General features: G+C 41.8%; 1 protein-coding gene and 1 long non-coding RNA gene across 7 annotated transcripts in view; one reads left to right on the forward strand and one right to left on the reverse strand.

Moving 5' to 3' along the window:
- poln (polymerase (DNA directed) nu) overlaps window positions 1-27,685 on the forward strand; it is a 71,808-nt gene that overhangs the window by 34,952 nt on the left and 9,171 nt on the right. For all 6 annotated transcript variants that reach the window (XM_074624295.1, XM_074624298.1, XM_074624299.1 and 3 more), the window contains 5 exons: window positions 4,439-4,496; window positions 8,274-8,351; window positions 15,947-16,058; window positions 19,910-19,992; window positions 25,849-25,980. In XM_074624295.1, the coding sequence (XP_074480396.1) occupies window positions 4,439-4,496; window positions 8,274-8,351; window positions 15,947-16,058; window positions 19,910-19,992; window positions 25,849-25,980 (463 nt within the window). The remainder of the gene's footprint in view (window positions 1-4,438; window positions 4,497-8,273; window positions 8,352-15,946; window positions 16,059-19,909; window positions 19,993-25,848; window positions 25,981-27,685) is intronic.
- LOC141761084 (uncharacterized) lies at window positions 4,577-16,156 on the reverse strand. The gene is made up of 3 exons (XR_012592522.1): window positions 15,982-16,156; window positions 14,067-14,302; window positions 4,577-8,345 (listed from the first exon to the last, which is right to left on the reverse strand). It is a non-coding gene; the product is annotated as an uncharacterized LOC141761084 (long non-coding RNA).

Genomic DNA, 27,685 nt, shown 5'->3' on the forward strand with positions numbered 1-27,685 from the left:
ATGTGGGAGTGCAGGAGGGGATGTAGTGAATGTTCTAGTCCAGTAGGTGATGCCATCACTGGAGGTGCTGTGTAGATTGTTGTTCACCAGTCTGTAGTTACATTTCTGGTTACTACTTCATTTCATTGGCACTGTGTAAAAGTGCTTATGTAACTGTGTGTGTGTGTGTAATAATAGGATCATCATTGATTTTTAGCTATGTTCATTTGAGGTTGACGGATTAATCGGTCGGTTGACTTCTCTGGTTGCAAAAAGAAGTCTGATTGTATAGAAGTCTATGAGAAAATGAGCCTACTTCTCACTTGATTTATCACCTCAGTAAACATTGTAAACATGAGTTTATGGTCTCAATCGCTAGTTTCAAGTCTTCTTCAATACAGCATGATGTTCATTTAGTAAATTATGTTCCCATTTAGAGTCAAATAGACCATAATGCAGGGTATGCTTTAGGGCGTGGCTACCTTGTGATTGATCGGTCGCTATAATCTGGATTATTTTAAAATCAATCCTATTAATCCTGTATCTTTTAGTGTGACTCTTTTTTTCTATAGGGCTCGCAATAATAATTGATCATGTTTGATTACCTGTGGACATTTATTTAGTTGATATTTTTTTTTTTTAATTTAAAATAAGTGCTCTGCAGATCTACTTAAGCAAACAGAGACAATGCAGATAATCAGAGTGTTAAATAAATGTTCATTTAAATTCAGCAATTTTGTGTCTCATTTATTATTATTATTATAAAATTGTATTTAATCAGGTGCAAAAAACAAGCAAAAAAACAACATTATATTGCTTATATTTATTATATTATCGATTATAAATTGTGCATCGGCCGCCGTGCTCTCTAAATATCGGTATTGGCCAGTGAAAAACCCACATCCGTCGACCACTAATGTTCATGCTGTGTGTATGTGTTGACATAGATCAGTTTCATGTATATTGAGCAGTACTGGGGAGAGGGATTGTGTATGCTCTTGTGTGTGTGTGTGTGTTTTATACTGTACAGTCAGCAGTGAACAGAGCAAGCTGACCCAGGCTCTTTCATATTTTACAATTTCTCATTCATCCTCTCTGTTTCTCTCAAGCTGCAATGACGCATGTAGTGTAGCCTACATCTCTGCTCTTTAATTCTCTCCCTGTTCCTCTTTCTTCTCTTTCATCTCTTGATCTCTGTCTCCCTCTCTTTCCTGCCTCTCCATCTCTTTGATTGTCTTTTCCCTTCTTCCCATCTCTCCTCTCACACGCTCACATCTGACTTTCTCTTTAAAAGCATCTGGAGGTTTTGATTGCATATCAAAACACAGGGCACCACTCACTTTTACATAGCAATAATCAACAAAAGCTATTAACATTAATTATGGCTGGCACTTAAATTCCTTGCCCGTTATCTGTGGTGCTTTAAAAGCTTTGTTTGTTGAATCAACAAATCGTTATTCAAGAGAGAAGGTCTGAATTATGATCAGTGTGACGCAACTTATGTTTGAGGTAGTCTGTCAAATCTTTTTTTGTCTTTCCTGTAATGCACAGTGTGTGTTTTTTGTGTGTATGAGGTATTCATGTTGTGAGGAATGTGTGTACAAGATAAAGATCTGAGTGTACCTTTAAAAAAAAAAAAAAAAATTAGTATCTAATAGGGCTGTCAAAGTTAACGCGATAATAACACGTTAACGCAAATTCCTTTTAACGCCACTAATTTCTTTAACGCATTAACGCAACTTGTGATCTTTACGTTGTAGAGGGCTCAGTTGTAAAGCTAGAGTGAAGATACCGGTATCATGAAACTACAAAACCTAAGGAATCCATTGGTACCAACCATGTCATACTAGTTTGTCGCGAAGGAGGCTAAATAACGCTCCAAACTTACCCCAAATTTGGGGTAATATTCAGACAGCTGTTGTTTCCTGTTGAGCTGCAGTTTGCCATGTCATGATTTGAGCATATTTTGTATACTAAATGCAGTACCTGTGAGGGTTTCTGGACAATATTTGTCATTGTTTTGTGTTGTTAATTGATTTCCAGTAATAAATATATACAGTACAGTACAAACATCTGCATAAAGCAAGCATATTTGCCCACTCCCATGTTGATAAGAGTATCAAATACTAAACAAATCTCCCTTTAACGTACATTTTCTAATCCGATTAAAATGTGCGAGTAATTGCGATTAATCGCAATTAACCATGGACAATCATGCGATTAATCGCGATTCAATATTTGAATCGATTTACAGCTCTAGTATCTAGCATGCTGACAGTCTGTCAGGCGAGTCGCTGTGCTCTGTGTGTGTGTGTGTGTACTGATTTATGCTGTCGTCACTGCAACACTGTGCATGATGGGAAAGCTGAGCATTTGCATCTGACACTCTGAGTCACCTGTCACATCACAGGGCAACACACCCACTCCAGCAGACACACATACAGTTGTAATTACCTCACTCTGCCCAAAATACACATTCATGTACAGCAGTAGTAGGAGCACCGTAACTGAACCTGTGTGTTTGTGTGTGTGTGTGTGTGTGTGTGTGTGTGTGTGTGATTGGTGCCCGGTCCCTGATGTTCACACCCTGCCACTGCAGTCCTGTCTTTTCATCCTCCCCTCCTCCCTCCTCCCTCCCTCCCTCCCTCCCTCCCTCTCGTGAATAATGAATGAGTGGTGAAAGCAGAGAGCTGTTTTCTCTCTCTGGATCACACACGAGCATGCACACTCACTGAAGGGTCAAACATGCACGTTCAGATTCTGACCATGATGGGAAACACTGTTATGTTTTTGTTTGGGTGTCCTTTTCTTTGCCTGTCCCCTTCTCCGTGTTAACCCGTGGGTGTATCTGTGTTTTCCATGTACACACTGATTAATATGTCCTGCATGTCCTTGATAATAACCTTTAACATCCTTATACACTCACACACCTCGAGTTGTTGAGTGTGCATGTGTGTGTGTGTGAAAGGCCGGACACGGTGGGATTAACAGGGATTAAAATGGAACTGCTGAGTCTGAACCATCGTTTTTCTTTCTTCCCTCCATTACTGTGTGTGTGCACATTATCACCTTTCCTGTTTTTCCTCCTTCAGGCAGAAAAAAAACTGCATATGTGTAATTTTCTATGTGTATGTGTGTATATCGGCAACGTCTTAGATTTCTCAGTGGGTCGATGCAGAATGGGCCAGGAGCCCAGTGAGCATCAGGCTGTTCCTATTTTAAGATGTGTGTCTGAAAACTTGAAAGATCTGTAGTGTTGGCTGGAGTCCCAGGATGTCGTTCTCGTTTTCTTAATGTCAGCCAACCAAAGCAGCTATTGCCATATACAGTAAATAATACTTTCTGCTGGTCACACGTATATTTACTGGGGAATTTCAAAAGGTGACATGAGGACAAGGATGAACTTATTGTGTTAAAGTGGGATTGTGAGGGAATGTTCTAACCTTTAGATCTCATTTAAAACGTGCGGTTTTTAGGTTGTAGGTGGCTCAGTTTTGAAGTTAGAGTGAAGATACTGGTATCATATGAAACTAGAAAACCTGAGGTCATACTAGCTTGTCGAGAAAGAGGCCGAATAACGCTCAAAACTTACGCTAAATTTTGGCGAGGAAAAACTGGCATGGTCATGTTCAAAGGGGTCCCTTGACCTCTGACCTCAAGATATGTGAATGAAAATGGGTTCTATGGGTACCAACGAGTCTCCCCTTTACAGACATACCCACTTTATGATAATCACATGCAGTTTGGAGACAAGTCATAGTCAAGTCAGCACACTGACACACTGACAGCTGTTGTTGCCTGTTGGGCTGCAGTTTGCCATGTTATGATTTGAGCATATTTTTATGTTAAATGCAGTACCTGTGAGGGTTTCTGGACAATATTTGTCATTGTTTTGTGTTGTTAATTGATTTCCAATAATAAATATATACATACATTTGCATAAAGCAGCATGTTTGAGTATTAAATACTTGACCAATTTCCCTTTGAGGTACATTTTGAACAGATAAAAAATGTGCAATCATGCGATTAATTGCGATTAAATATTTTAATCGATTGACAGCCGTAATTCTAATATGATAAAGTACTTATTTGGAGGCGCTCCCAACAGCCTCATTTGAGGAGAGGGATGACATCATCTTATTATAACACACACACACAAGTGAATGTCACCTCCACACCTCCATCTCTTCTTCCATCCCTTCAGTACAGCCTCAAAGGAGCACGCTGGGAGCGGCTGCAGATATATGCAGCTGACCTTTCCCACTTATGTAGAGATCCATTAGTTTATTTAGGTTTCCACACAGTAGGGAGTAATTTATCTGTACAAAACACTGTTGACAATGGGAAGACCCACTTCCATAGAGTAACGAGACACTGTTACAGCTCTCTATAACTACTCACTGTACAGGACAATAGTTAACTCCAACAGGCTTACAAAATGTGTTTTCTCTCAAACTAGAACTTCCAGGCCCTGCCGAGACAGCCACTTCAAATCACCAAGAAGCAGTACATCCAAGGTAAGGTGCACACACACTCATTAACACACACACACACACCTCCCACTCGTTCTAGAGAATGAGGCAGTGATAAATGTCGAGGTGTGTGTGTGTGTGTGTGTGTGTGGGCGAGGGAGACATCTCTCAGGGCATACAAAAACTGATGAGCAGTGAGCTAGTAAAGAGGCTTTATGAGGATGATAAAAGTCTGCAGCAGCAAAGGGCTAGTCACTAAAAGTGTCTCCTCCATATTTGTGTTTGTCTGATCTCTACTGTGGATATGCAGTTTGTTTAAGTTTCATTTTAGGATGATATTTAAAATGGCACACTAAGCCGTATAACATCAGTTTTAATTGCTGCAATAAAACATTTTACATTTGGCCTATTCGGCCCGATTATGCAAGATCAAAGGAACAGTTTCCTTTTTTTCCAATTTTGCCTTGCCACCTAAACATTGTCAGATGTGAAAATGGCACTTAAAGCTGGATTAAAAAGAGATTAAGTGGGACATATTGTGTTTCAAAATAGAACCGGACGTTGTTTCTCTCTTCACCCTGGTAGAAGCTTATGTCGGTTTGATGAGGACAGAAAAAGATGCGGGATGATGAATTAACAAAAGCGAAACGGGAAGTCCCATGATTCTTTGTGAAAATCACCCTTTATAGTGTGTCTCCTGTTACAGAGACAGCTGTTCTTAATTGATCACATATGTAACATCAAGTACCAAGCCCCATCTTACACCTGAAATGTAATATCTCTGTTTACTTTCATGAGAGGAATGTTTTCTCCAAGACAGCTTTGGGTAGAACATTATCCATATGGACACTAGCATCGATTTGGTAATCTAAGATTTGATGATTTCGCCATCAATCCTTCTCTGTCCTCACCACCCGTCTTCTTGTCGTCCCTTCTCCTTTGGAATAAAGTTTTAATTACCTCGTCTCTCCCTTGTTGCACACAGTCATCATTTGATAGAAACTGCCACACAGACACTTTGAGAAAACTGCCTGACTCTTGATTCTGCGGGACAGTTGCTTGAGAGACCCACATCAATTATATTATGACAAAATAGTAATTCATGGCAGAATTTGGCTAAACCATAACCGACTCGCACTCTGTTTTCTGTTCAGAGTCAGGCCCTGTCTGAGCAAGGTGTCAGTCAGAGATTGGGACTCGAGTCTGCGACTTGGACTCAAATCTCACTTATGTCGCACACATAGTGACTTGAGACTTGAGACTTGACTTTCTCACTCTCTCTTCTCTCCGACAGCTGCAGTGCCCACATAGCCCGCCTCCTCTCACTCACTCACAGTGGTGTTTCCTTGTCACACGCCTCATTCGCTCCGGTTATAATCCTTTGCGGGTCGTCGTTGTCGTGTTATAGCCTTCATTGTTTCCCATATATCTAGACAGTCTAGACAGGCCCTCCACAGATTCATAATAAACCGAAAATATTTTCACACTTCAATGGCTCGGTTTGAGACCGGCCCGGGATGAAGGTGGTTTGTGGCTCCGACCATGAGCTTTACAGCACCCCGTCTCGTTTACCATGCTTTTCTGTGTGACTTTTTTTGCTGTGTCATCACCATTCATATCTATACAACCACTGTATTATGATTAAATTGTCTCCTAGAGCAGAAACTAGCAATGACAGTTGCGCTGTGCGCCGCTTTGCGCCGGGTGTTAGATAGGGAGGGCCCTTGGATTTGTGACCAAAGACTTGAGACTTGACTTGGACTTGCAAAAAAATTACTTGCGAGCATCGATCGCTGGAGTGAACATTAGATTTTCACTCATCCGTACCGCCAAACTCTTATGTATGCTGTGATGTCATTGGTTTGGGACTGTCACTGGCGCCGACACCACTTGACAAATGATCAGCCTCTAATGAGGAACGCTCGGTCATGTTTTTTTCTGAAGTCATCGCTTATCTGGAGGGCTCCAGTTTAATACTTGTCTGCTCCAGTGGTACCAGATTAGGCTGGCTGGCAGTGTGTGTCACAAACACAGGACAAAAACTAAATTTCTCCATTTTGCAGATGAATAAAACATCAAAACGAGTCCATTCATCTGTTGGCATGGCCAGGCCACATTGACTCTGCTGTCAGTCCCAGCCAGTAGTGACACACTCAGCTTTATGGCTCTATTTCTGTCCCTTGCTTCCTCAGTGTTTTTATGTTTCTGTCTCTCTCTGGGTGTGCATAGGTGCAAACATCAGCACCTCTGCTCCTCACTCACTCACATTTCCAAAGCTCCTTGTCATCAAAACCTCGTCTCTCTCTCTCTCTCTCTGTCCATGCTACATCCCTCATATCATCCCTTCTTTCTCTCCACCAGTATCCTTCCTTCTCTCTCTCTGTTGTATAAGTTATCACTTTGTGTCTTGAGGTGAGAGGTGAGGCTCTCATCACAACTGATTACAGTGAGTTTATGTGTGTGTGGGGCCACATTTTCAGTGTCAGCATGTTTGTGTGTGTGCACGTCCTGCTGTGGTTGTATTTTCATCGTGCTGACGTGGGATGTGATGGTTCATCGTTACCCATCATTCCTCCTGCACTGAAGTAGTCAGCACTTCAGTCCAGCTACTTGCAGCAGAGTGCAGCGATAGACTGATCCTGATTGGATTCTGATTTGCCTCTAAATGTGGCTTCATAACTTAATTCCTCATTAAGTCAGATGTCAGTGTTAGCTCTCTTTATTGCTCCTCTAAGTCCCCAGACGCTCGCCGTCTGTGTTTCTGTGTGGCTCTCTCTGTCAGACACAACTGTGTTTGAAATGTGCTGTGAAAAACACCTATATGCTACTAGATGAGATGCTCTGCTTATTTATGGAAGGTCGATTTCATTTCAATTCTGCCTGGCGTGGCCTCTAACCAGCGTTTCTATTAACAGAGTTGAGAAGTGATAGAGCACGACACAATTACAAAGGCATTTGTGATAAGCTAAGAGTGTGTGTGGTTTCCAGTGTATTATAAAACATGGCACACAAGTTGCTATTATTTACTAAATCCTGTCCTTTTTAATACTGAAGTTTTTTTTATTTAATTTTTCTGTATTTTATTTATTTTTCATAGTCGTGATATGAATATATTTTAAAAGTATTTACCTAAAAATGAAATGACAAAAGAAAATGCCTTTAAAATACTAACATAAAATAGTGAATGGTATTGGGATAGTTGTAGATGTTAAATCGACTTGAAACAGTGTTTTCACCAAATGAAATGGGTTTTTCCTAGGGCTGCAACTAACGGTTATTTTCATTGTCGATTAATCTGTTGATTGTTTTATCGATTAGTTGTTGGTGAAAAATGTCGATCAGTGTTTCCCGAAGCCCAATATGACGTCCTCAAATGTCTTGTTTTGTCCACAACTCAAAGATCTTCAGTTTACTGTCAGAGGAGTAGAGAAACCAGAAAATATTCACATTTAATAAGCTGGAATCCCAGAGTTTTGACTTTTTTTTCTTTAAAAGATTACTCAAACTGATTAATCAATTATCAAAATAGCTGGCGATTAATTTAATAGTTGACAACTAATCGATTAACCGTTGCAGCTCTAGTTTTTCCTGAATTAGACTTAAAAAGACTTATATTAAATATTCAAATTGCGTGTATGAATGCATACTGGACAACCTGGAAAACAGGCTTTAGTTTTCTTTTACCACACAAAATATTCAGAATCTAAACTTCCAAACAGGTTACTGGAGGCTATTATAACATAGTTTTAAAGTAGCATGTACTTTGCAGTGAGGGATGATTTGCTGAGGTGTTCCTCAGGGGTCTGTGTTTGGTCCCCACAGGAAAGGAGGAGGAAGTGGTGACGGTTCATCCTCGAGCAATGTTCATTCCTCAGGAAGGATGGACTTTTCTCTCTGCAGGTAAGACAATAAGTGATGTCAAAATCATAATGTTTTTAGGTCTTTTATAGAGCACTATGTTTTTGTTTTCGTGACCCCATCAGATACAAAGTAATGGGGCTCATCTGAGCAGATTTGTTTTTATTTGTATCGTTTTGCAGATCTGTCTTTTAGATACGGTATTGTGTATTTTGGGAGTGAGCTTTTCTACTGATCATCTTCTCATATAGACGAATCTGGTGACCGCTTTGTGTGTTCCGCAATCTGGTGGTGCTGCCATTACTGCGGTGGCAAGTTGTAGTGACTCTACTGTCTGCTAACCGTGTTAACTGGTGACTTTCAGCCAAAAGCGTCCGTGGTTGCTCGTAGTAACTGGTTGTCATAGACAATAAACACATTTACTTTAATCCATTTAAAATGGATTAAGGTCAAATTGTAGGTTTTTACAAGGGCACCTACATGTTCTGTTCGTGTTTTCAACAGCTGTTGTCACTATGAGCAACAACACATTTGGCTGAGAGTCAGTTAACACGGTTAGCAGACACTATGGACGTGTTCCGTTTATGATGCCGACCGATTAATGATGTTTTCTTTGTGGTCATTAGGTTGCCCTACAGTAGTTAGAGCAACTAACGTTATATTTCACAATAACAGTTAGTTGATTGGGTTAATTTATTCTGTGGGACCACCACAGCCCCTAGACAGTGTCTTTAGCCCACTAACGTTAGTGGTGGTTAGTGTTAACTTAGCTGAAGTTCCTTGTTTCCCCATGTCAGGCTAACGGTAGGCAACTGAGAACTGCTCAGGTTCATCCCGAACTCCTAGACATCGTTGTCAAAAGTAACGTTAAATAGAATGTAAAGATAAAAGTGGAATATTGTACACTTCTCAGGACAGCTTGCATTCAAACATGTGCGTATTGTAGGGAGATGCCACTGTTTTTTTGCTGGATTTGTGTATATTGTTTGACTTCCTGCTAGTAACTTTGGTAACAAGGAGGTGTCCATTGTACTTAGCATGCAACTAACAAGTAAAGGTCACATTCATAGACTTAAATCACTGCACACGTTTTGGCGCTTTGAATTTATTCTTGATTGAGCAGCATTTAGCTGCTCAGGCATTACATTGCACACACATTTGACCCAGCCACCAACTAACCCTGAGGGAGGGGTTCAGCTTTGTGGAAAAAGGTGTGTGAGCACAAGACTTTTGACTCTGAGATTTCTCGAGTTTTGGTCCTGTTGTCTCAAATCAGCATAAATGTTTTCCCTTTGGGCTCGATTTGACTTTTCAAATTTGTAACTTAAAAAGCCCTCTTGCGTTGACATCATAAGGTCACTTCAGGGTGTAACACAGGCTGTGCAGACTGAGGGGAGAGCTCAGCTGGGACACTGTCAGCCTCGGAGAGCTTTGTGGGGACCGCCGGGTGTCTGCTGGCCCTGACAGTGTGTCGGGCACTTACATAACCCGACAGATAAACCAGGGTTAGCAGGAGGACAGCAGCGGGATAAGAGCGAGGATCCCAAATATACACACAACTTGGCAGGGATTCACAACCGCACGCACATGCACTCAGGCCAGGTTGCCATGGAAACAACCCCTCCTAGGGAGCCCTCGCCCAGTCACCCCGTTTATGTCCTCCGTTGTCCTTCGCAAACTGGAACTACTGTGTGTGTGTGTGTGTGTTTCAACCACTTCACAGTGTCCCTAGAAAAAAGTTCAACAAAGAGGCACGTCAAAAGGTATTGTGTATCTGAATGTTACTTTCCAGTTTGTGAAAGCATTGTGTGTGTGGGTATGATGCAGAATTTGTCTCGATAGTGTGTGTGTTGGATTTATCGATCCCACCCTCAGAAGTATCCAAATCATGGCTTAGTAAAAAATGCCTGCTATCCAGTCTGTTTTACCAAAGATAAAACAAACTATTCTTTATGGTGCATTTTGAACAGCCTCCCTCTCCTCAAGCAAACCTGCCTGCGCCTGATGTGTGTTTGTTTGTTTATATTTGCAATTGCCAACTCAGTTATTTTCTATTGGGAGATGTCTGCTGGTGTGTGTGGGCTGGAGCTGAGAGAGGAAAAGGAGAGGCTTGCCAAAATGAGAACAAAGGCAGGCCTAATTCCCTTCCCTGTTAGTTGCTGTTAGTTTTAGTTCAGTTTTTCAATTTTGTTTATTTCTCAACCCCTAGTCAATGATAGACAAAGATACATTTGAGAAAACGCATACAATCGTGTGCAGCGCTCGCAGAGAGCAACATATGTTGTGTCAGCGGTGTGGTTATTAAAATAGCACGTTTTTTTTATTGCAAGATATTGTATGTTTCTACTGTGCTACTTAACAAATATCACTTAGCATTTTAAAAGCATGTGATTTGTGCATCTCACAGGATGATGCCGTTAGCTAAAGGTGAAGGTAATTCAAAGGTTAACAGCGGTTGCATAATGTGCTGTGTTGTCACGATAGCAGTCATTTTGGAGAGTTTATTTTGTACCAAGCAGAAATGAGCCAATGCAAAATTTAGAAAAAGGTTAAAAAGACTTGGTTGTTTGGCAAGCCATGGTGTAGCAACATGTATCAGCCTACAGATCTTCATCAGAACAATATGGAAAAGTATGCAATTTGATTTTAGTAATTTCTGAATAAGTATGGAAAAAAGAAAAGAGGGTATGGAAAAACATTTCTCTTTCCAGACTGTGCTCCTATTCTGTTTTCTAAAATATAAAATTCAGAATTTCTAAAAGTAAATTGATCATACAAGCAGCAGAGTGTTATTCATGGCGTTTGGAGCAGCCTGTGCAGCCAAAATGTTTACCACCGTGTGAGAGAGCGCGGGCCAAAGCGAGCTTGATTTCGTCGAAAGCAAGGCAAAAAGTAGGATATGGCGTGCGACTGAACGTACACTGCTATGCAGAGCTGCTAGCCACAGATTCCAATGCAAACACATTCTCTCAACAGTATATCAAAAATAATACTGGTAGCTCTAGGGAAGATGACCTTTACTGAGATTGAGACTAACAGCTGTTTTTCTAGAATAAATCCTGGGTTCAGTTGTCCTCCTGGGTATTAGTTATGAAGTACAGAGTACATACAGCATACATTTCTCCCAGTAGACTTTAACCAGTTCAACCTAAACCCCTACATCACCTTGGCCTGTGTGCTGGTCGGATCGTCCTTCCTGGAGGCCTCTCTAGACCAACCAGAACCCTAAGGGGACACTTCATATTCTCAGTGTGCAGGTTTAAGTTGAGCTCTTAAGCTTTTATGCATAACCGTACTCCGTACTATACTGCAGAGCATCACTGAGGGCCGTTCAGGGTGCTGTGGGTGGTGGCATTAAAAATGTATGAGGCACGGCTTAGTCCCCTCAATCTCTTGGTATGCAGTCGAAGAGCTAGAACCAACTTATTTATTGTTTTTAATACCTTTAGTCTAAAGTAATACATGACCCTGTTCTGAGTGCTTTGTTAGGACTACAACTAATGAGTGTTTTCATTACAGACAAATCATTGTTATTTTAATTAAGTTTATTTAATTGTTCATTTTGTTTATAGAAATAATGAGATTCACCTGTCATAAGTGACCAGAGCCCAAAGGGATTCATTTAAAGTTGTGTATTTTTTTTTTTGCAATCAACAGTCAAAGTGTTGCAAGGGCTACAGATATTCAAATTCTAATTATTGAAATTGTCATTGATTCATTTTTATTTAATTTTCATTAAAGCAAGCAGAAACCAATAGTGGATGATATTCAGTTAATTCATAGTTAATTTACTAATTAATCTGGCCTGGTCTAGCATCTAAATCTATATATTCTCAGCTGTATAGTTTCCATTTGAGAGCATAGATGGCACTGAACTGATCCAGTTTTAAAGAGGACCTATTATGCTTATTTCCGGGTGCATACTCGTATTTTAGGTATCTACTAGAACGTGTTTACAATTTTTGATTGGTTAACGGAGCCAAACTCTTCGGACTCTGCTCCAGCTCCACTCTGGGGCGTGTCAAACTAGCTGCTAGGCGAGTATTAGACAAATGTGTTACTTGGTGACATCACCACGTTACGGAAGAAAAGATTCAGGCAGTTCAGGAGCAGTGTTTCTGTGGGGGAGAGTAACTCCCTTTTGCGTGGACTTTGTAACTTTGCAGACCTTTTACATGCACAAAAAACTATATAACACACTAAAGGAAAGGGAAAAAGCACAAAAGCATTATAGGTCCCCTTTAAAGGTTAATCTGTATAGGAAGTTGCTGTAGGTCAGAGTTATTCCTGTATGGATCAATACAAGGATTCTTGATTGATGTTTTTTTTAATCACAGAGACCGTCTCTGTTCGAAGGTGGCCTTGAAGAACACACACACACACACACATGCAGTATATACTCACTCAAGATCACACTTTCTCCTGTGTAGTCTCATATTATTACTCTCTGTTTCATACACACACATTTTCTTTCTTCCTCTCTTCCTTTTTATTTCTGTCACACAGAAAACACTCTCTTACACACTCTTTCTCTCTCACACACACACACACACACACACACACACACACACACACACACACACACACACACACACACACAAATCCTGGTCAGCAATATGTTTCTGAAGCTGCTGGCCATGCTTGGAGGAAATGTGATCTGACTCATAAAACATTGATGCGAGGATATCTTTAGAAACTCCCTTCCTCACCTCATCACAACCAAAACCAGACTCTTTTCCTCCATTGCTCACCTCACCACCACCCTGCTGTCTTTTCTTTATCCATCCCACTGAAGTCTCTTTCTGTCTCTTTTATCTTTTTCCTTCTGCAATCTTTGGCTGACCTGGGTTAAAGGTTATATATGGTGTTTGTTTGAACCTGCGTTTGTGAACTCAACAGTAGAGGAAATTGTCAGATTCATCTCAATTATTATAAATGTAACAATAAAGTTTTTTGATGTGTCAGTCAGCGCCCCTCACAATCCCATACACCCATCCTTCATCACTCTCTCTCTTCCCACATTAGCAGAAACCTATTACAGTCGGTTGCTTCATCCTCGCTGAGAGAAAAAATCTCTCATTTCGCCGCCGTGCATTTCGAGTCGTTTTTTCCCCACATTTGTCCGGGTTTAATTTGATTTTGAAGCAGCCGAGCAGAGGAAGAGATGTGTCTGGGTGAAATGGCAGTAATGGAATGTACTGCAGTTTCTTTCTGGGTGTGGATACAAGTGTGTGTGTGTGTGTCTGCGTTTTGAGAGATGTTTCAGTTTGCTGACAAGTGAGCTGTAGACCTGTCAGTACAGGACATGTCGCCCCATCACATTGTCACCTGCCGCAAGAGGTGTGCGAGTGTCTTCTCTCTTGATGTGTCTGTCCATATTTCTGTTTACAGAGTTGTCTGTTTGTGTACATCTTTAAACGCAGGTGTATTGTGGTGTGCAGTTGGGTGAGACAGAGTTTCTGTCTGTCTAGTTGGAAGAAGTTTTGCTGTGTGTCTGTCAGTGTGTCTCATTTATAGCCGCTGGTTATCTCTCTGCTTATTTAAGTGCCTTGGGCACATTTCTGAGACGATATGGTCTCTTTCTGTCTGTCCTGCAACTTTACTGTCCTGAAACTGTCTGTCCTGCAATTCCTGCCCTATCTCCAAATTGACCTCTACTGCTCTAACTATTTAAAGGTGCACTATGCAATATTCAGAGCATTAATATAGCATTAAATAACAATTTGCTATGTAAAGATATAGAGGAGTGATGTCTACCTGAGCAGAGAATGAAGTCGCTCTCCCTCTGTGTGTGTTGTCATCAGAAATTCTCCTTGCTTTGTTTACATCGCCGGGCCAGCTGGGCATGCTTTTAGTGCATCTGAGCGCGCCCCACTGGCCGCTCACGTTTGATCGGAGTTCGCAACTGATTGATAGCCGGCTCTTATAGACGGCAGCTGAACAGCAGACCCCAGATCAGCTCTGACTGGTTGTTTTCCTCCGGTCTGTGAAATCTTGCAGATGCCGTTTGGAGCACCGGAGGACACAGAGGCACATGATTTTTTTCAGGTTACCTGTTTCATGTACTACCGTCAGGATTTAGTAACCATTTTATAAAAATAACTTTTTGTTAATCATATTTGCTCCAGTCTCGCCTACTTCAGCTTTAACAAAAGATCCATTTGACCTAGAAGATGTTTGACAAAAAATATTAAACTTAAACATAAACAGCATAAATATGTACATTACAAATGCATCCTAGATCTGTAGTTGCTAACTATGTATTAATAGTTACAGTACCCAAACACAATCTAAAGTGCAGTGCAAGAGTTCAAACAGCATCACTGTAACGCCTGTAACGGGATATTGCCAAATCAAAATGTATGCCTTTCATAATTTTGGTGAAGCATTCACCGGTTCTGAGGAATTTAAAGTTCTTGTTAAATTAACAAAAACTTTTTGTCACTTTTTAGTGAACTATTCCTTGAGGTTTAGCCAACAGGTGCTACATTTACATTGACATGGTCCTCAGGCAACTGTGAATAGTCACATCAAGGTTTAATAAAATCATTTACTGTATGTGGTTCCAAGTAACGTGACTTTTCCTTAATAACCCAGCTTTACATGGATTTATGGGATAGCAGCGTTTGCTTACGGCGGATGCAGCATATTGGATCCAAATCATGGCATTTAATAGAACATTTTGTCAGATTACATTAATGCATTCACAGAAGACCCTGTTGTATTAAAGAGAATTAGGTGGAGAATATGCAGTAACGCAACTGCAACTTGCGTCACTACGTTGTCATGTCAAAGAAACCCAGGGTCAGCTTCTGTTGTGAGCTTTTTGACACCTGCACACATCCATCCATCCATCATCTGTAACCGCTTATCCTATTCAGGCTTACGGGGGGGCTGGAGCTGATCACAGCTGGCATTGAGCGAAGGCTGGGTACACCCTGGACAGGCCGCCAGACTATCACAGGGCTGACACATAGAGACAGACAACCATTCACGTTCACATTCACAGCTATGGGCAATTCACATTTTAAAACCCTGGATTTAATCAGTGTAGTCATGTCAACGCTTGCAATGATGCCAGATATACTCTACAATTAATTTTCTATTAAGTGTTAGTGAACTAGGAAAGGTTTGAATAAACTATTCACTAACTTTATGGAACTAACAGTGGACTTTTGCAGAAAGTGACATAATGAAAGTTCAATATTTTAATGGTAAATCTGACTGCTTTGTGTTGTTTCGTGTTTTTATCATATGTCTTTGATGATACTTGAAACTGATGTTCATACACATCACAACAGGAATGATGATGTAGCGCCTGGAGTGTGTGTATACATACAAGTGTTTCCTGGGCACAGTAACTTCCTGGAGACGTGCTGGTAGATGGATTTTGTCACCTTTGGACAGACTCATGCTAAGCTAAGCTAAAAGGCTGCTGGCTCTAGCGACATATTTAGCAGACAGACATAAGAGTGGTATCGATCTTTTCATCTAATTCTAGGCAAAAAAAAAGGGAATAAGCCTCTTTCCCAAAATCTCAATGTTGTTATTGGATGATTTTGGATGTGATATTGGAGTAATGTGTCATTAAGGTATTTGTGTGTGTTTGCGTGCGTGCGTGTGTGTGTACGTGTCAGACTTCTGCCAGGTGGAGCTACGTCTGCTGGCTCACCTCTCCTCCGACCCTGAGCTGCTCCGCATTTTCCTCAACCATCAGGCGGACGTCTTTACCATGTTGGCCTCTCAGTGGTATGTCACACACACACACACACACACACACACACACACACACACACACACACACACACACACACACACACACACACACACACACACACACACACACGCACACACACTGGTTCTCCCCTGATCTCCTTGCCAAGGTGAGCGTTGATTCTCTACAGGGTTTTTCTTTCCCCCCTCTCTCCCTCCCTGTCCCCCTCCCCGCTCCCCCGTCTGCCGGCTCCTTCACTTCGAACGCTAATAACCTTGTTGCCATGACTACCATGCCAACTGCCTCATTCGCTCTCTCTTTTCCATGAGCAGGACACCCCTGGGCTGGTCGCCCTGGTGATTACATTGTCGCGCTTTTGAAGTATTTTTGCGAGTGTGTATGGGCGTTACTCTCCTCTCTGGCTGCCAGTGTGTGTCGTGTTTACACACAGTATCTGTCTTGTCTTTCTTCTAGTGCGTGTGTGCATGCGTGCGTGCGTGCGTGCGTGTGTGTGTGTGTGTGTGTGTGTGTTGTACCTTTGCTCCTGTCATCCATCTCAGTCAAGTGTGTGGCAGAGGGCGGCCGGTTAAACAGATTACCTGGTCATACAGACCGCATTAACAGCTCTTCTGAGGCTTTACATTGTGTCTCTTTCATTATCTCTCTTTCACCTTTAAACAAATTAACTGGTGTCTCTGCAGCTCTGCTGGGATCACTTCGACTTACTCTTTTGGACCTTCTGTTGCTCTCTTGTATAATCTTCTATTTATTTCCTTTCCTCTCTGCCTTTTTTTCCCCTAATTTTTCTTGCCCTTTCTGTCCTTTCTCTAAGAATTGTTTCTCCCTTCTTATTCCCATTACCCTCTCCTTTCCATCACACATTTACATGTTAATTTCACTCTTTTTTTCCATCCTTCTCTCCCTCTTTCCTCAACTTTCACCTGTCCCATTGCTCCCCTACCAGTAACGCCACTGATTCGTCTGTTACTCTGGTTGGAACCACCTCAAGGTGGATCAGAGGGTAAAAAATTTTTTTTATTCATGATCTGTGTAGCCAGAGGCTTTCTGCCTACTACAAACTTGGTTCCTTGTTACTTTAAATATTATTTAGATTTTTCTTTAGAATAAACAGAACTCTTTTTTTAATAAGCTGCAGAGAACAACCTGCTACATGTTTTAGCTTTCTTGTCCTACAACTCAGCTTGTTTCAGCTCCAAACTGTGACATTTACATAATTTAAAAGGTTTTGAATCACCTAGAATATTGATGTCTTTCATAGTTATAGTTTCGGCCCTAAAAGAAGATGAATTAAATGATTAAAACTTTAATTTAGTTGATTTCCCCACAGTATTGTATGACAGGGGAGAATAGATTTGGAACTTGGTTTTCCAGTCTAGAAAAGCGCAAGTGACACTCGATCATTATTGAACCACAACGTGCAACTGAGCTCTAAATATTTTGGTTTTCTTTGGGCCCTCTGCAGTCTACTCAGTGTTCAGGCCCAGACACAACAACCCGACATCAAAGAACTAGCGCCGACGAAGGCCGCCGGTTGTGTCGCCTCACGTCGCCTTTGTCCTGGCCAAAAAGTTGTACTTAAAATATCCGTGCTTTGGAATGATCAGATGAGATAAAGATGAAAAATGAGAAGAGCCTTCTGTGTTTTTCCTCTTGACTTTACTCGTTGGCTTGCTTTCCTCACGTCTGTTTCTCTTCTTGTGCACTGATTCGTTTAAGCTGAGCAGCCAATCAGAGTGATTTCTCACACCGACGGGCGGCGCCGCCGCCGATTCAACATGCTGAATCAGCCGTAATTCAGCTGATATTCCAATATCGCTAACCCTTGACTAACCTTCTATTTCTATTGTGGAGTTTGAAGAATAGCTTTGCTAAAGCAACATGTTTGTTAATTCTAGCTTGTTATAGGCATTATTGGTGTGCACTTGACACTGAAACAGGAACCTGTTCCTATTTAAGCTTCCAGTTTCTTTGACCAATGACTGGTGACTTCTTTCATAGGTATATTTGTCTCTTTTTGTCCTTTCACTTTACAGTCTGGTTGAACCACTGCACAGCGTTTTGTTCAAAACAAAACAAACCCTTCATACAAAATAACATCTACTTGTAAAGAGGACTTTCTACAACCTAGAAGCATGCAATACCATTCAAAACAGTCTCCAGTAGATGAATGCCTTTCCAGCAGGGGGCAGTGAAAACCCAGTATGGATATCCATCAACCAGATGCACAGTGGAGGGAAATGTTTCCCTGTGAGTCACCCACTGGAGGTCATAGGTCACCCATACCTTAAACCTGTCATTCAACAGAGAGAGGCATTTTATGTGTGATTACCTCAAATTTAAGAGTCCTTATCCTGAGGCTACAGGCATCAAGACATGTTACATCATGAAACACTGGAGTCTTGAACCTCACCAGATACCGTTGTAATCTTCTAGAGTGCATGCGTGTGTGTGTTTGTGTGTGTGTGTGTGTGTGTGTGTGTGTGTGTGTGTGTGTGTGTGTGTGTGTGTGTGTGTGTGTGTGTGGCCCTCTCTCTACACTGATCAGCAGTGGCAGCTCCCAGTCAGCCCCTCCAGAAATGCCACTTTGCAGACGTGTCATCCCACCCTGTCTGATCCCCAGTACTACGACTGTCTACAAGTCACATTACATAACTGTCTCCGTCTGTCCGTCCCTGCCTCTTTCTCTCTTTCTCCCCCCGTCTCTGTTCTCTTTTTCTGTAGTCCCTCTGTCTCCTTGTACTTCATGTCCTTTTAACCTCCACATCTCACATTGTGTCTCTCTTTATTTTCCTTTTTTGTTCTTGTAGGGATTTTTCTGCTTCCCTTTTTCTGTCTCCTCCCTCTCTGCATCACTTATCTGTCGTGTACTTCTACCTTCTCTGTGTCCCACCAGATGATAAATTAAACTTTTATCGTACATGCACACTCATCATACTTACATTTAAGCTGTTTTCTACAATTTCTACAATGTTGTGTCTCAATTCTCTGTGGAAATCATCACCTAAAGCCCTTTACACACCGGGGACTTTTTTTTTATGCGATTAATTTGCACTTCAATATACAGTATTTCTTCGACCTGTTTTTTTTTTTCATGAATACTTTTGCAAAGAATGTAAATATTACGCGGAGAAAAAGAAACACGTTTTTTTTTTCCATAACAAGGTTGATTTTTCTGAGCTTTTATACTGTGAATTAAGGCATCAACCAATCACGTTGTGCGGAATGGACATATTCAATGCGTACACTATACTGTACAACAACACGGAGGCTCTGTAGTCTGAACCAAGATGGCAAACTTTATTACTCTTTTCAACTTTGAGGAAGGCAGCGCAGACCAGATCCACTCCTTCCGCTCTTACATTTAACAATAAAAGCCAGAGACGTAAACACTGTAACTGTTTACCAGAGAAAAATTCATTCAGAGCATTTCACTAAAAGGAAACTAAAATAGCTTACAGTAGTTTAGGCTATTCACAAATATATGTTTGGGCCAATTGGACCCTGGTAGTAGGTTGCAACTTTTGCAGATTTGCTTTGCTGCCTGTATGAATAATTTTGATGTGATATATTCACAGGCGAGTACTTTGCATTTCTGTGCTGTTTATTCATCACAAAATGTTTAATCTGTGTCAACCAAGGACTTCATTTGCATATTTCCCTTTAAAAAAACACCTTAATTTTGAATTGTACCATCAGTTAATTCTCCAAGTGGGTTAGAATCGGATTTTTAAACATATCTTTTTGACCTCTGCACCATTTTGTTCACCCCTAAAATAAATATTTAGACACTGTATGTATGTATATTTTCCTTTTGTATAGTATCACACACTGTCTCTCTCAATGAGGTTTTATCTGTGTCCCTCAGGAAGGGGGTAAGTGAGGGTGAGGTGACTTCTGAGGATCGGGAACACGCCAAACGCATCGTCTACTCTGTTGTGTACGGGGCAGGTGAGTACAAACGAATGGGTGGCAGTGGGTGGTAATAATTGATTGATGATAATGAAGATACAGATATTCATCAATCAAATGGACAATTGACCTGTATTGTTTCAAAATGACAAAACAAGGCGTCTAAGTGTCATTTAGCGACTGTCTCAGACCTACAAGTTGTTCATTGTGTGAAGAGGGTAAATGTATTAGCAGAGGAGATGAAACAGAAAGAAGAGGAGGAGGAGGAGGAGGGAATAGATTGCAGTATCACAAGGATGCCAGATTTGGGTTATCTTTCCACAAAGATGATGTCCCGGTGATTTCTGCTGGGACAGCATTTCTTTCACGCTGTGGATCACATTCCTGATTCCACCGGGTGGACAGGGATGGAGGTAGAGGGTGGAGGGGCAGGAGAAGATTAAAATAGAAATAGAAATAGAGAGAGGAAGACGAATGTATAATACACCCATGTGGCCCATAAAGACACTTGTCTGTGTCACTTGTGACCCATTTATGGTGCATACACATGTGGATGCTCTCGTGAACACACACACACATATGCACGCACATGACCAGAGTGATACAAGCCGGTGGACGCGTGGTAGATATCTGGGCCAGCAAGCGACGTAATCATTGGCAGTGGATTTAAAACGTTGACTGACAATTGTGTGCTGGTGTGTGTAGTTTTTCGTTGTGTGTGTGTGTTTTTAGCACGTGGATATATGAACCTGATGTGGACATGTGTTTGGGCATCTACATACAAAACGGGAGCATGTTTACATGTGCATTTGCTCTTTCACCTGTGTGATGAAGAGAGCTTTTACAGGCAGCCTGCACTCTTCATCAGGTTTTATTGCCAGTGGCCAATTTAAATGCTTATGTAGAGCTACAGCTTTTTTCCGTAGGCTCACAAAACACAACACACCAGCTTCTGCTATGGTCTGGTGTGAAAGAGCCACTGGGAGGACTAATAATGAATGTCTAATCTTCAAAAGCCTGTAGTAGTATAATAACAACTTTAGAGGCTGTTGTCAAAACAGCTATAAAACTTGTTCACAACACAATTAATCATACATAACTGATTCCACAGAACTGTCTGCATGACTTCTGCTGTACATGAAGGGCTCATTATTTTCATATTTAAAAAATAAATAGAAGTGGTCTCTATAAACTATAATGATCAGCATCTTCTTGCAGCAGGAAAGAAAACAACTTTTAGGATTTTCTTTTGAAGGGAAAAAAACGATAAAGCTTACTTACATGTTATATCATGCTTTGAGAAGCTGTGGATGCTTCAGTGTATTTTATGCACAAAAAATGTTGCTGTTTTTTTACAGGTTTTATAACGTAGAAGAATAGAAGCGTCTGTTACAAGATTATAATATTTTTTAATTTTCTATTTTTTTTATTATTATTTTAGTTTTGACTTCTCGATTTTAGTTTAGCTTTAGTTAGTTTTCAGAGGGTATTTGCTAGTTTTAGTTTTTTAGTTTTCAGGTTTTCAGTAAGGTTTAGTTTAAGTTTTTACATATGTAGTTTTAGTTTTACATTAGTTTTAGTTTGTTTTTGTTAGGGCCAGGTATAATGTCTCAGAAGATATACATATACATACAAAATACATGGTTGGAGAACTGTGTAGGAACGGCCATAATGTTTAATCTCCGCGCTACTTTATTGAAGCAATTGCGAGATAGCGCCATCTCCTTTTAATGTCAAGTCCGTTTAGTTTCTGTGGTTCATCGTCCCGAGAGTTGACGGAGATTCATGCGGTCTCCTTTTTCAGTAGTGTAGCTAAAAAGCTAAAACTGAAATGAATTTATGTTCATTTTATTTTATTTTGTATTTGTTTTTACCCAGTCAATATAGTTTCAGTTTAAAGAATATCGTTTTTATTTTTCACTGCTTATTTTGGGTTCTAATTTCCTAATTAATTCTATAATACCCCTGGTCTGTTATTGTATTTGTTTAACTGCATTTGACATGTTTGAGCCAAATTGAAGGACAGGGAAAAGCACCATATGGCCACAGGACGTGACACATGTACTGGTGTACTCACTACAGTGAGAGTTTCTCACTCAGAGAGGGTTCACTCACTATAAAAGTGAACGATCAGTAGCCTATACATGGGCTGTATTTGTGGTACACAGCTAAATAGATAGCACTACTGTAGTTATCAGTTCTGATCTCTGTTTAGTATGCTGACACCAGAGGTAGCCAATATTAGTTTTGGGATAAATATTTCAGCATGAAATAAATGTACGTTGCTTCTCCGTGTTAAAAGAAGAACTCTCATTAGTTTCATGTGTTTGCTCCTTACGGTGACCAGAACACGGTGTATAATGAATACAGCACATTCCCCCTGAAGTCAACATCATGATGTAACAAAAGAACATGTTTGATTTGATTAACCAATCAGCAGTGGCCCTGAAGCGCATGGTTTGCATCAGAATCTGCATGAAGAGGGAACTGGGCCAGTGGCTATCGCTCACTTTGGACTGAGTATGCATTCAGGAGCTCAACTAAATCTGATGTTCTCAAGCTGATGATGTGTTCTGTGGTATTTCCACTTTAGCCGGAGTCACACAGCTCAGCGGTAGAAAACAAACATAAGAGCACAAACACACACACACACACACACACACACTGATGAATGAGTCAGTTCTAGGAAACCTCAACAGCCAGTGAGTGAGCAAGTGTGTAGAAGCTATTCATTTGAGACATGTAGGGAGGAGGCGGGGGCATGGGATGCGCTAAAAAATGCAGAGAAAATATGGAGTGCGTAAGGAGATGTAAAGGAGAGCGAGATGCGGACAGAGGAAATGTAGGCTAAAGGGAAAAGAGAACGGGGGAGGTGGAGGAGTTATGTAGGGGAAAGGGGAAGAGTGAAGAGCGGGTGGGGCTGAGTGGGAGAAATGAGAAGAGGAATGGAAGGAGCTCCTGATCAGCATAGGCAGACGGCTCTTCGTGGAAGGATGCGTTGCCATGGATACCAAATACTAAAAGGAAGCTTTCTCCGCAAGACAATAATCAGGCCAGGGAGGAGGGGCAGAGCGGCGCTATGGACTCACACGTATACAAATAGGTCAACAAATAAGAAGGCCAAGCGATGATGTTGGAGGGAAAAAAGTAGGATGAAGGAGGAGAAAATAAAGAGGATGAAAATAGAAACGATAGAGGTTAACTGGAGTTCTTCATCTGGTGAAACAGATTAGCATTTCGTCAGCTGAGGACTTCAGTGACCTTTATAAAAAAAATGCTCAACAGTCGTTTTGCAGTAGTAGACTTTTCGTTAGGGATTAGACAGCATCTACTCGACATCGTCATGGTAACTTGTCTCATTCTCTGTCCCCGTTGCATAAAATACATGTGTATCAAACTCTGGGGCTTCCAGCTCAGCACACACAGAAACACACAACCGGCCACGTTGCTGAATGGGCCTCGGTCGTTACGTGTTTCTGCGACAGTGTACCCGCAGACAGACATGCTGACCCGAATGAATTCAGACGTCCTCATCTTCTGCTCTGAGGCTGACTTTCTAAAAACGAAGCCCATGATGGAAACATTCATTCACATTTGTATGTTTTCATTGTTCTTAATCCAAAAAAACTATCTAGGGGACGTTCACATGCCACGTCTAAAAATGCGTGGAAAACGCCAGTCGTGTCGCTTTCATCCTTTTATCCAAGGTGCTTCGGAGGCTGCGATGACCATGATGACGAAGTTGAGATAATTTAGCAGTAAAAGCCTCACTGACTGAACTAAACAAAGTCAAAACAAAGATAAATGGATTTCCAGCACCGTAAACCCCTCACAGTAACTTTACTGCTCAAATGTCTGTGTCAATTAGGTTGACCTTTCAACCAGATGTTGTGACGTCCTCGATCAGAAAGGGAGAAGCATGTAAAATAGTCCATGGGACACATTTTGGAGAACTACATTCGTGATAAAAGTAAAGAAAGTTTCCAAACAAGCCGCCACGGTTGGTTCCGGTTTGAATGCTGGGAGCAGCAGCCCACGAGGGAAAACGTTCGTCCAATCAGGTGCCTAGTGTCTAATAGCAGCCCATTGAGCGTCCAATGTTGGGAAGCGAGCCGATCTCTCGCGATAAAAAACGCCCCTGTGGACATGTACCATCATTCCTGCGTTGCTCCTGCGTTTGAACATGCGCGTCTATATTGACAACAATGGATTTGAGCGCGCAAAAAACACAGTATGTGAACGGTCAACCTATCATCGATTCTGACTGGTTAATATAAGGAGTAAAACTTTATTTGACTTATTTATATTGATTCTTAAAGCATCCAATTCATTTGATTAGCCGACAACAGGCATTTTAACAGATATTTTATTAATACATGTGTTCCCGATTGATTTTCCACAGAACCACTAACTCTCCTACCAGCTCTCGGCTATTTGGCATGACATTACTCTCCACCAACCACACATCAGGAACACACACCCCCTCAGAGCTCCAAACCACAAACACACACAGTAACTATGGCACCCATTAGCTCACCCTCTACGATCCGTTCCTCACCTTATAGCCCGCTCCTTTGCTCCTGCTACAGGCTGTACACCTTTAACACTTCCTTGGGAAGCACACACATTGAGGCTCTTTGTTCTTAGCTTTATCTTCACTTTACTCACACACACACACACACACACACACACACAGACACCTCTTGCAGTCTTGCCCTGATCCTTGCCCACCCTCCTTTTATCTTGTCCTCTTCTATCTTTCACCCTTCACTTGGCTCTACTTTTTTCTCTTCGTTTCTTTTACCATCTGGTCCAGTCTGTCCTCTCGTTCCCTGGCCTCTCCCATCTCTTTTCACACTCTTCAATCAGTCATGATTAAAGGTAGTTTTGCTCCATTTGAAATATGCTTAATCGCTCTCCTGTCGAGAGTTAGATGACAAGATTGATGCCACTCTCACATCTGTACAGTAAATATATAATTAATTTGGCACAAAGACTGGAAAAGAGGGGAAACAGCTAACAAAATCTGCCTACCAGCACCTCATAAAGGAACACTGTGTCACATTTTAAGGAGATCTATTTGCAGAAATGTAATATAATATTCATAACTATGTTTTCATTAGTGTATAATCACCTGAAACTAAGAATCATTAATGTTTCCGTTAGCTTAGATTGAGCCCTTCATATCTACATAGGGTGCGGGTCCTCTTCACAGAGAGAGACTTTCACGTTTTTACATTACCTGAAGATCTCAGATAGCAGTAACGAGAGCCGCAGAGCGCAAAACCATGGTGCCGTCATCTGACTTCCGTTGCTCCTAAAGTGGTGTTATCATGGTATTGATGGCCTCTGAACGAGGCGAATGGCGTTATCACGGTTTTGCATTCGGCGGCTCTCGTTACCGCAGTCTTGGAAAGGGAGGAGTGAGCGGAGGGGTACTCAGGTGGTTTTAATCTGCAACCACACCACTAGATGCCGCCGAATGCTACACACTGTACCTTTAAGAACACTAATTAACACGTTATATCTCATTTATTTAATACGTATTAACACTGAAGTGTAAAAACGACACATTGTTATGGGGAGTTATATGCCAGGTGCAGTAATTTCAAAGAATCTAACTCTCGGCAAGAAAGCCGATACGTGTATTTCCCAAAACATAACACTCTTCCTTTAGCATACTGCAGATGTTGACAACTCTAGTAACACTTATTTGTGTGAGGAAGTACTCAAATCAGTGGGGAAGTTATAATCTAGGACACAATGAATCATCATGGCTGAAAATCATACTGTTTACATTCTATCTGCATGGCATCAATGTCTCCCTTGTAACTACTCTCCCTGATGTAATCTTGCCTAGTTAAATAGGAGTTAGTAATATGTCGCTCCCTGCAGGTCGTGAGCGTCTGTCGGGGATCCTCGGGGTGAGCGCTGAACAAGCCAGCCGATTCCAGGACAGCTTCCTGCAGACCTACAGAGAAGTCCAGGCCTTCGTCCAGAGAACCATTCAGCAGTGCCACAGGCAAGGTCTGTGTCTATTCAAATTCACATTGTGCCTCCCATATGAAGCATTACCTCAAGGTTATCTTGAATGCTACTAAAGGGAAAGACATTGGAGAGGTCACATACTGTATAAGAACCGTTTCCCAGAATTAGTGTCAGACTCACCGTTAAGATGAGGGAAATTAGGGGTTAATGTTAAGGATTACAAACAGAAGACGTCAGCAAAATGTGTGCGTGCATGTCCGGGTTAGGGCCTGCACTTTTGACATGCAGTTTGAATTTCTTAGGCGTACACACATACACCCACGCCCTCTATGGATTTGTGTGTGTGTTCGGTTGAGGAAGAAGAAGATGTGCTTGCACTGGCAGGAATGAGACAAACTGCCACGGGTCAATACTTGAGGGGGACGAGGACGGGTGGGGTGTGGGGCGGGACGGGGCTGACGGTTCGGACGGGACACTCTATTTATATATCGGACTGAACTGCCGACACAGCACACCTGAGACTTAAACGTGCTCACGCAAAATAGTGTAACGTCTGCACTTTAACCCCCGTTGCACGCGGTACATGAGGCCGGCGCGCCAAAACAGATCCTCCGACTATCAACACTGAGGCCTGTGTTCGGGTTAAGACCTCTGGCTTGGTATCCGATCCCATCTTAACTTTATCCAATGTGCTGTATCTGCTTTTCCCAGCCTAATGAACACACTTAAAGAGTCAACAGTTTACGTATAAACCAATTACACCCCAATCAAATTAGTCTCCGTGTAGTCTCTCTGAGATCTGTGAGAAAGAGCCAATTGTGTCAGAGCTAAGAAATGCCAGAGCTGCTTCTCTCTCAGACTCTTTCTGCATTGAATACTGGCTCCTCAGTCATTTTATCTTGTATAACAAGTGTTGCAAAATAACCTTGTTTTGTAGTAAACATGCTGAATCAGGTCAGCCGTGATGTCGTACACTTTCGTCACAAACACTGACCCCTCACACAGACAGGTGCTCCATCACCCACAGCAACCTATCACCGCTGACACACCCCGCTCACCGCTCATCGCTTCCCCTTTCTCCGGTGTCAGCTTCCTAATCGAAGCGGCGTCACGGACCCATTCTTCCAAAATGCCGCGCACCGTGATCACCGTGGAAGTGATGTTGCGCCACACAGTCGGCTTTAATTCAGCTCATCACCATGGTGATCCTCCCATCGGAGACGGTGCCGGGATTTATCTACCCCGCTCGTCCCACACTGTCTTTGTCTCGCTGTCCTTCAGTCTGTCTCTTTGTTTTCTTTTCAGTCTCTCCTCTCTTTCTTTCCATGTTCTTCCTTTTACTGTCACTGTTTTCATACCTCTCTTTTCCTTTCGTCTCTTTCCTCATTCCACAGCAGACATTTACAGCGGCTGATCGATAAAATAGTCCTCTGTAAGCTGTGCTGTGCTGGGAGGAGACATACAGTATGACACCAAGGCTGTTTTAGCTGTACTGTGACTCAGGGAGCAGAGCTTAATACGTGCCTGGGCTCCTCGTCCACTCTGCACCTCCCAGAGTTTGTAGTTGATTGGTATCTGATACAGCGATATTTTGTTCAGAGCTGCTGGATGCTGGCAGGCTGAGCAGGGATGGGGTGAACAGTGCCGGCTCAGCCGCTGTCATATTTGTTGGAAATGCATTTGAAAGGGCAACGTGAAGGTGAGGTCAGTATCACAGTGTGGGTGTAACAGCAGAGAGAGAAGA

Source organism: Sebastes fasciatus, chromosome 22 (genome assembly GCF_043250625.1).
Source record: "Sebastes fasciatus isolate fSebFas1 chromosome 22, fSebFas1.pri, whole genome shotgun sequence".
Classification (NCBI taxonomy): Eukaryota; Metazoa; Chordata; class Actinopteri; order Perciformes; family Sebastidae; genus Sebastes; species Sebastes fasciatus.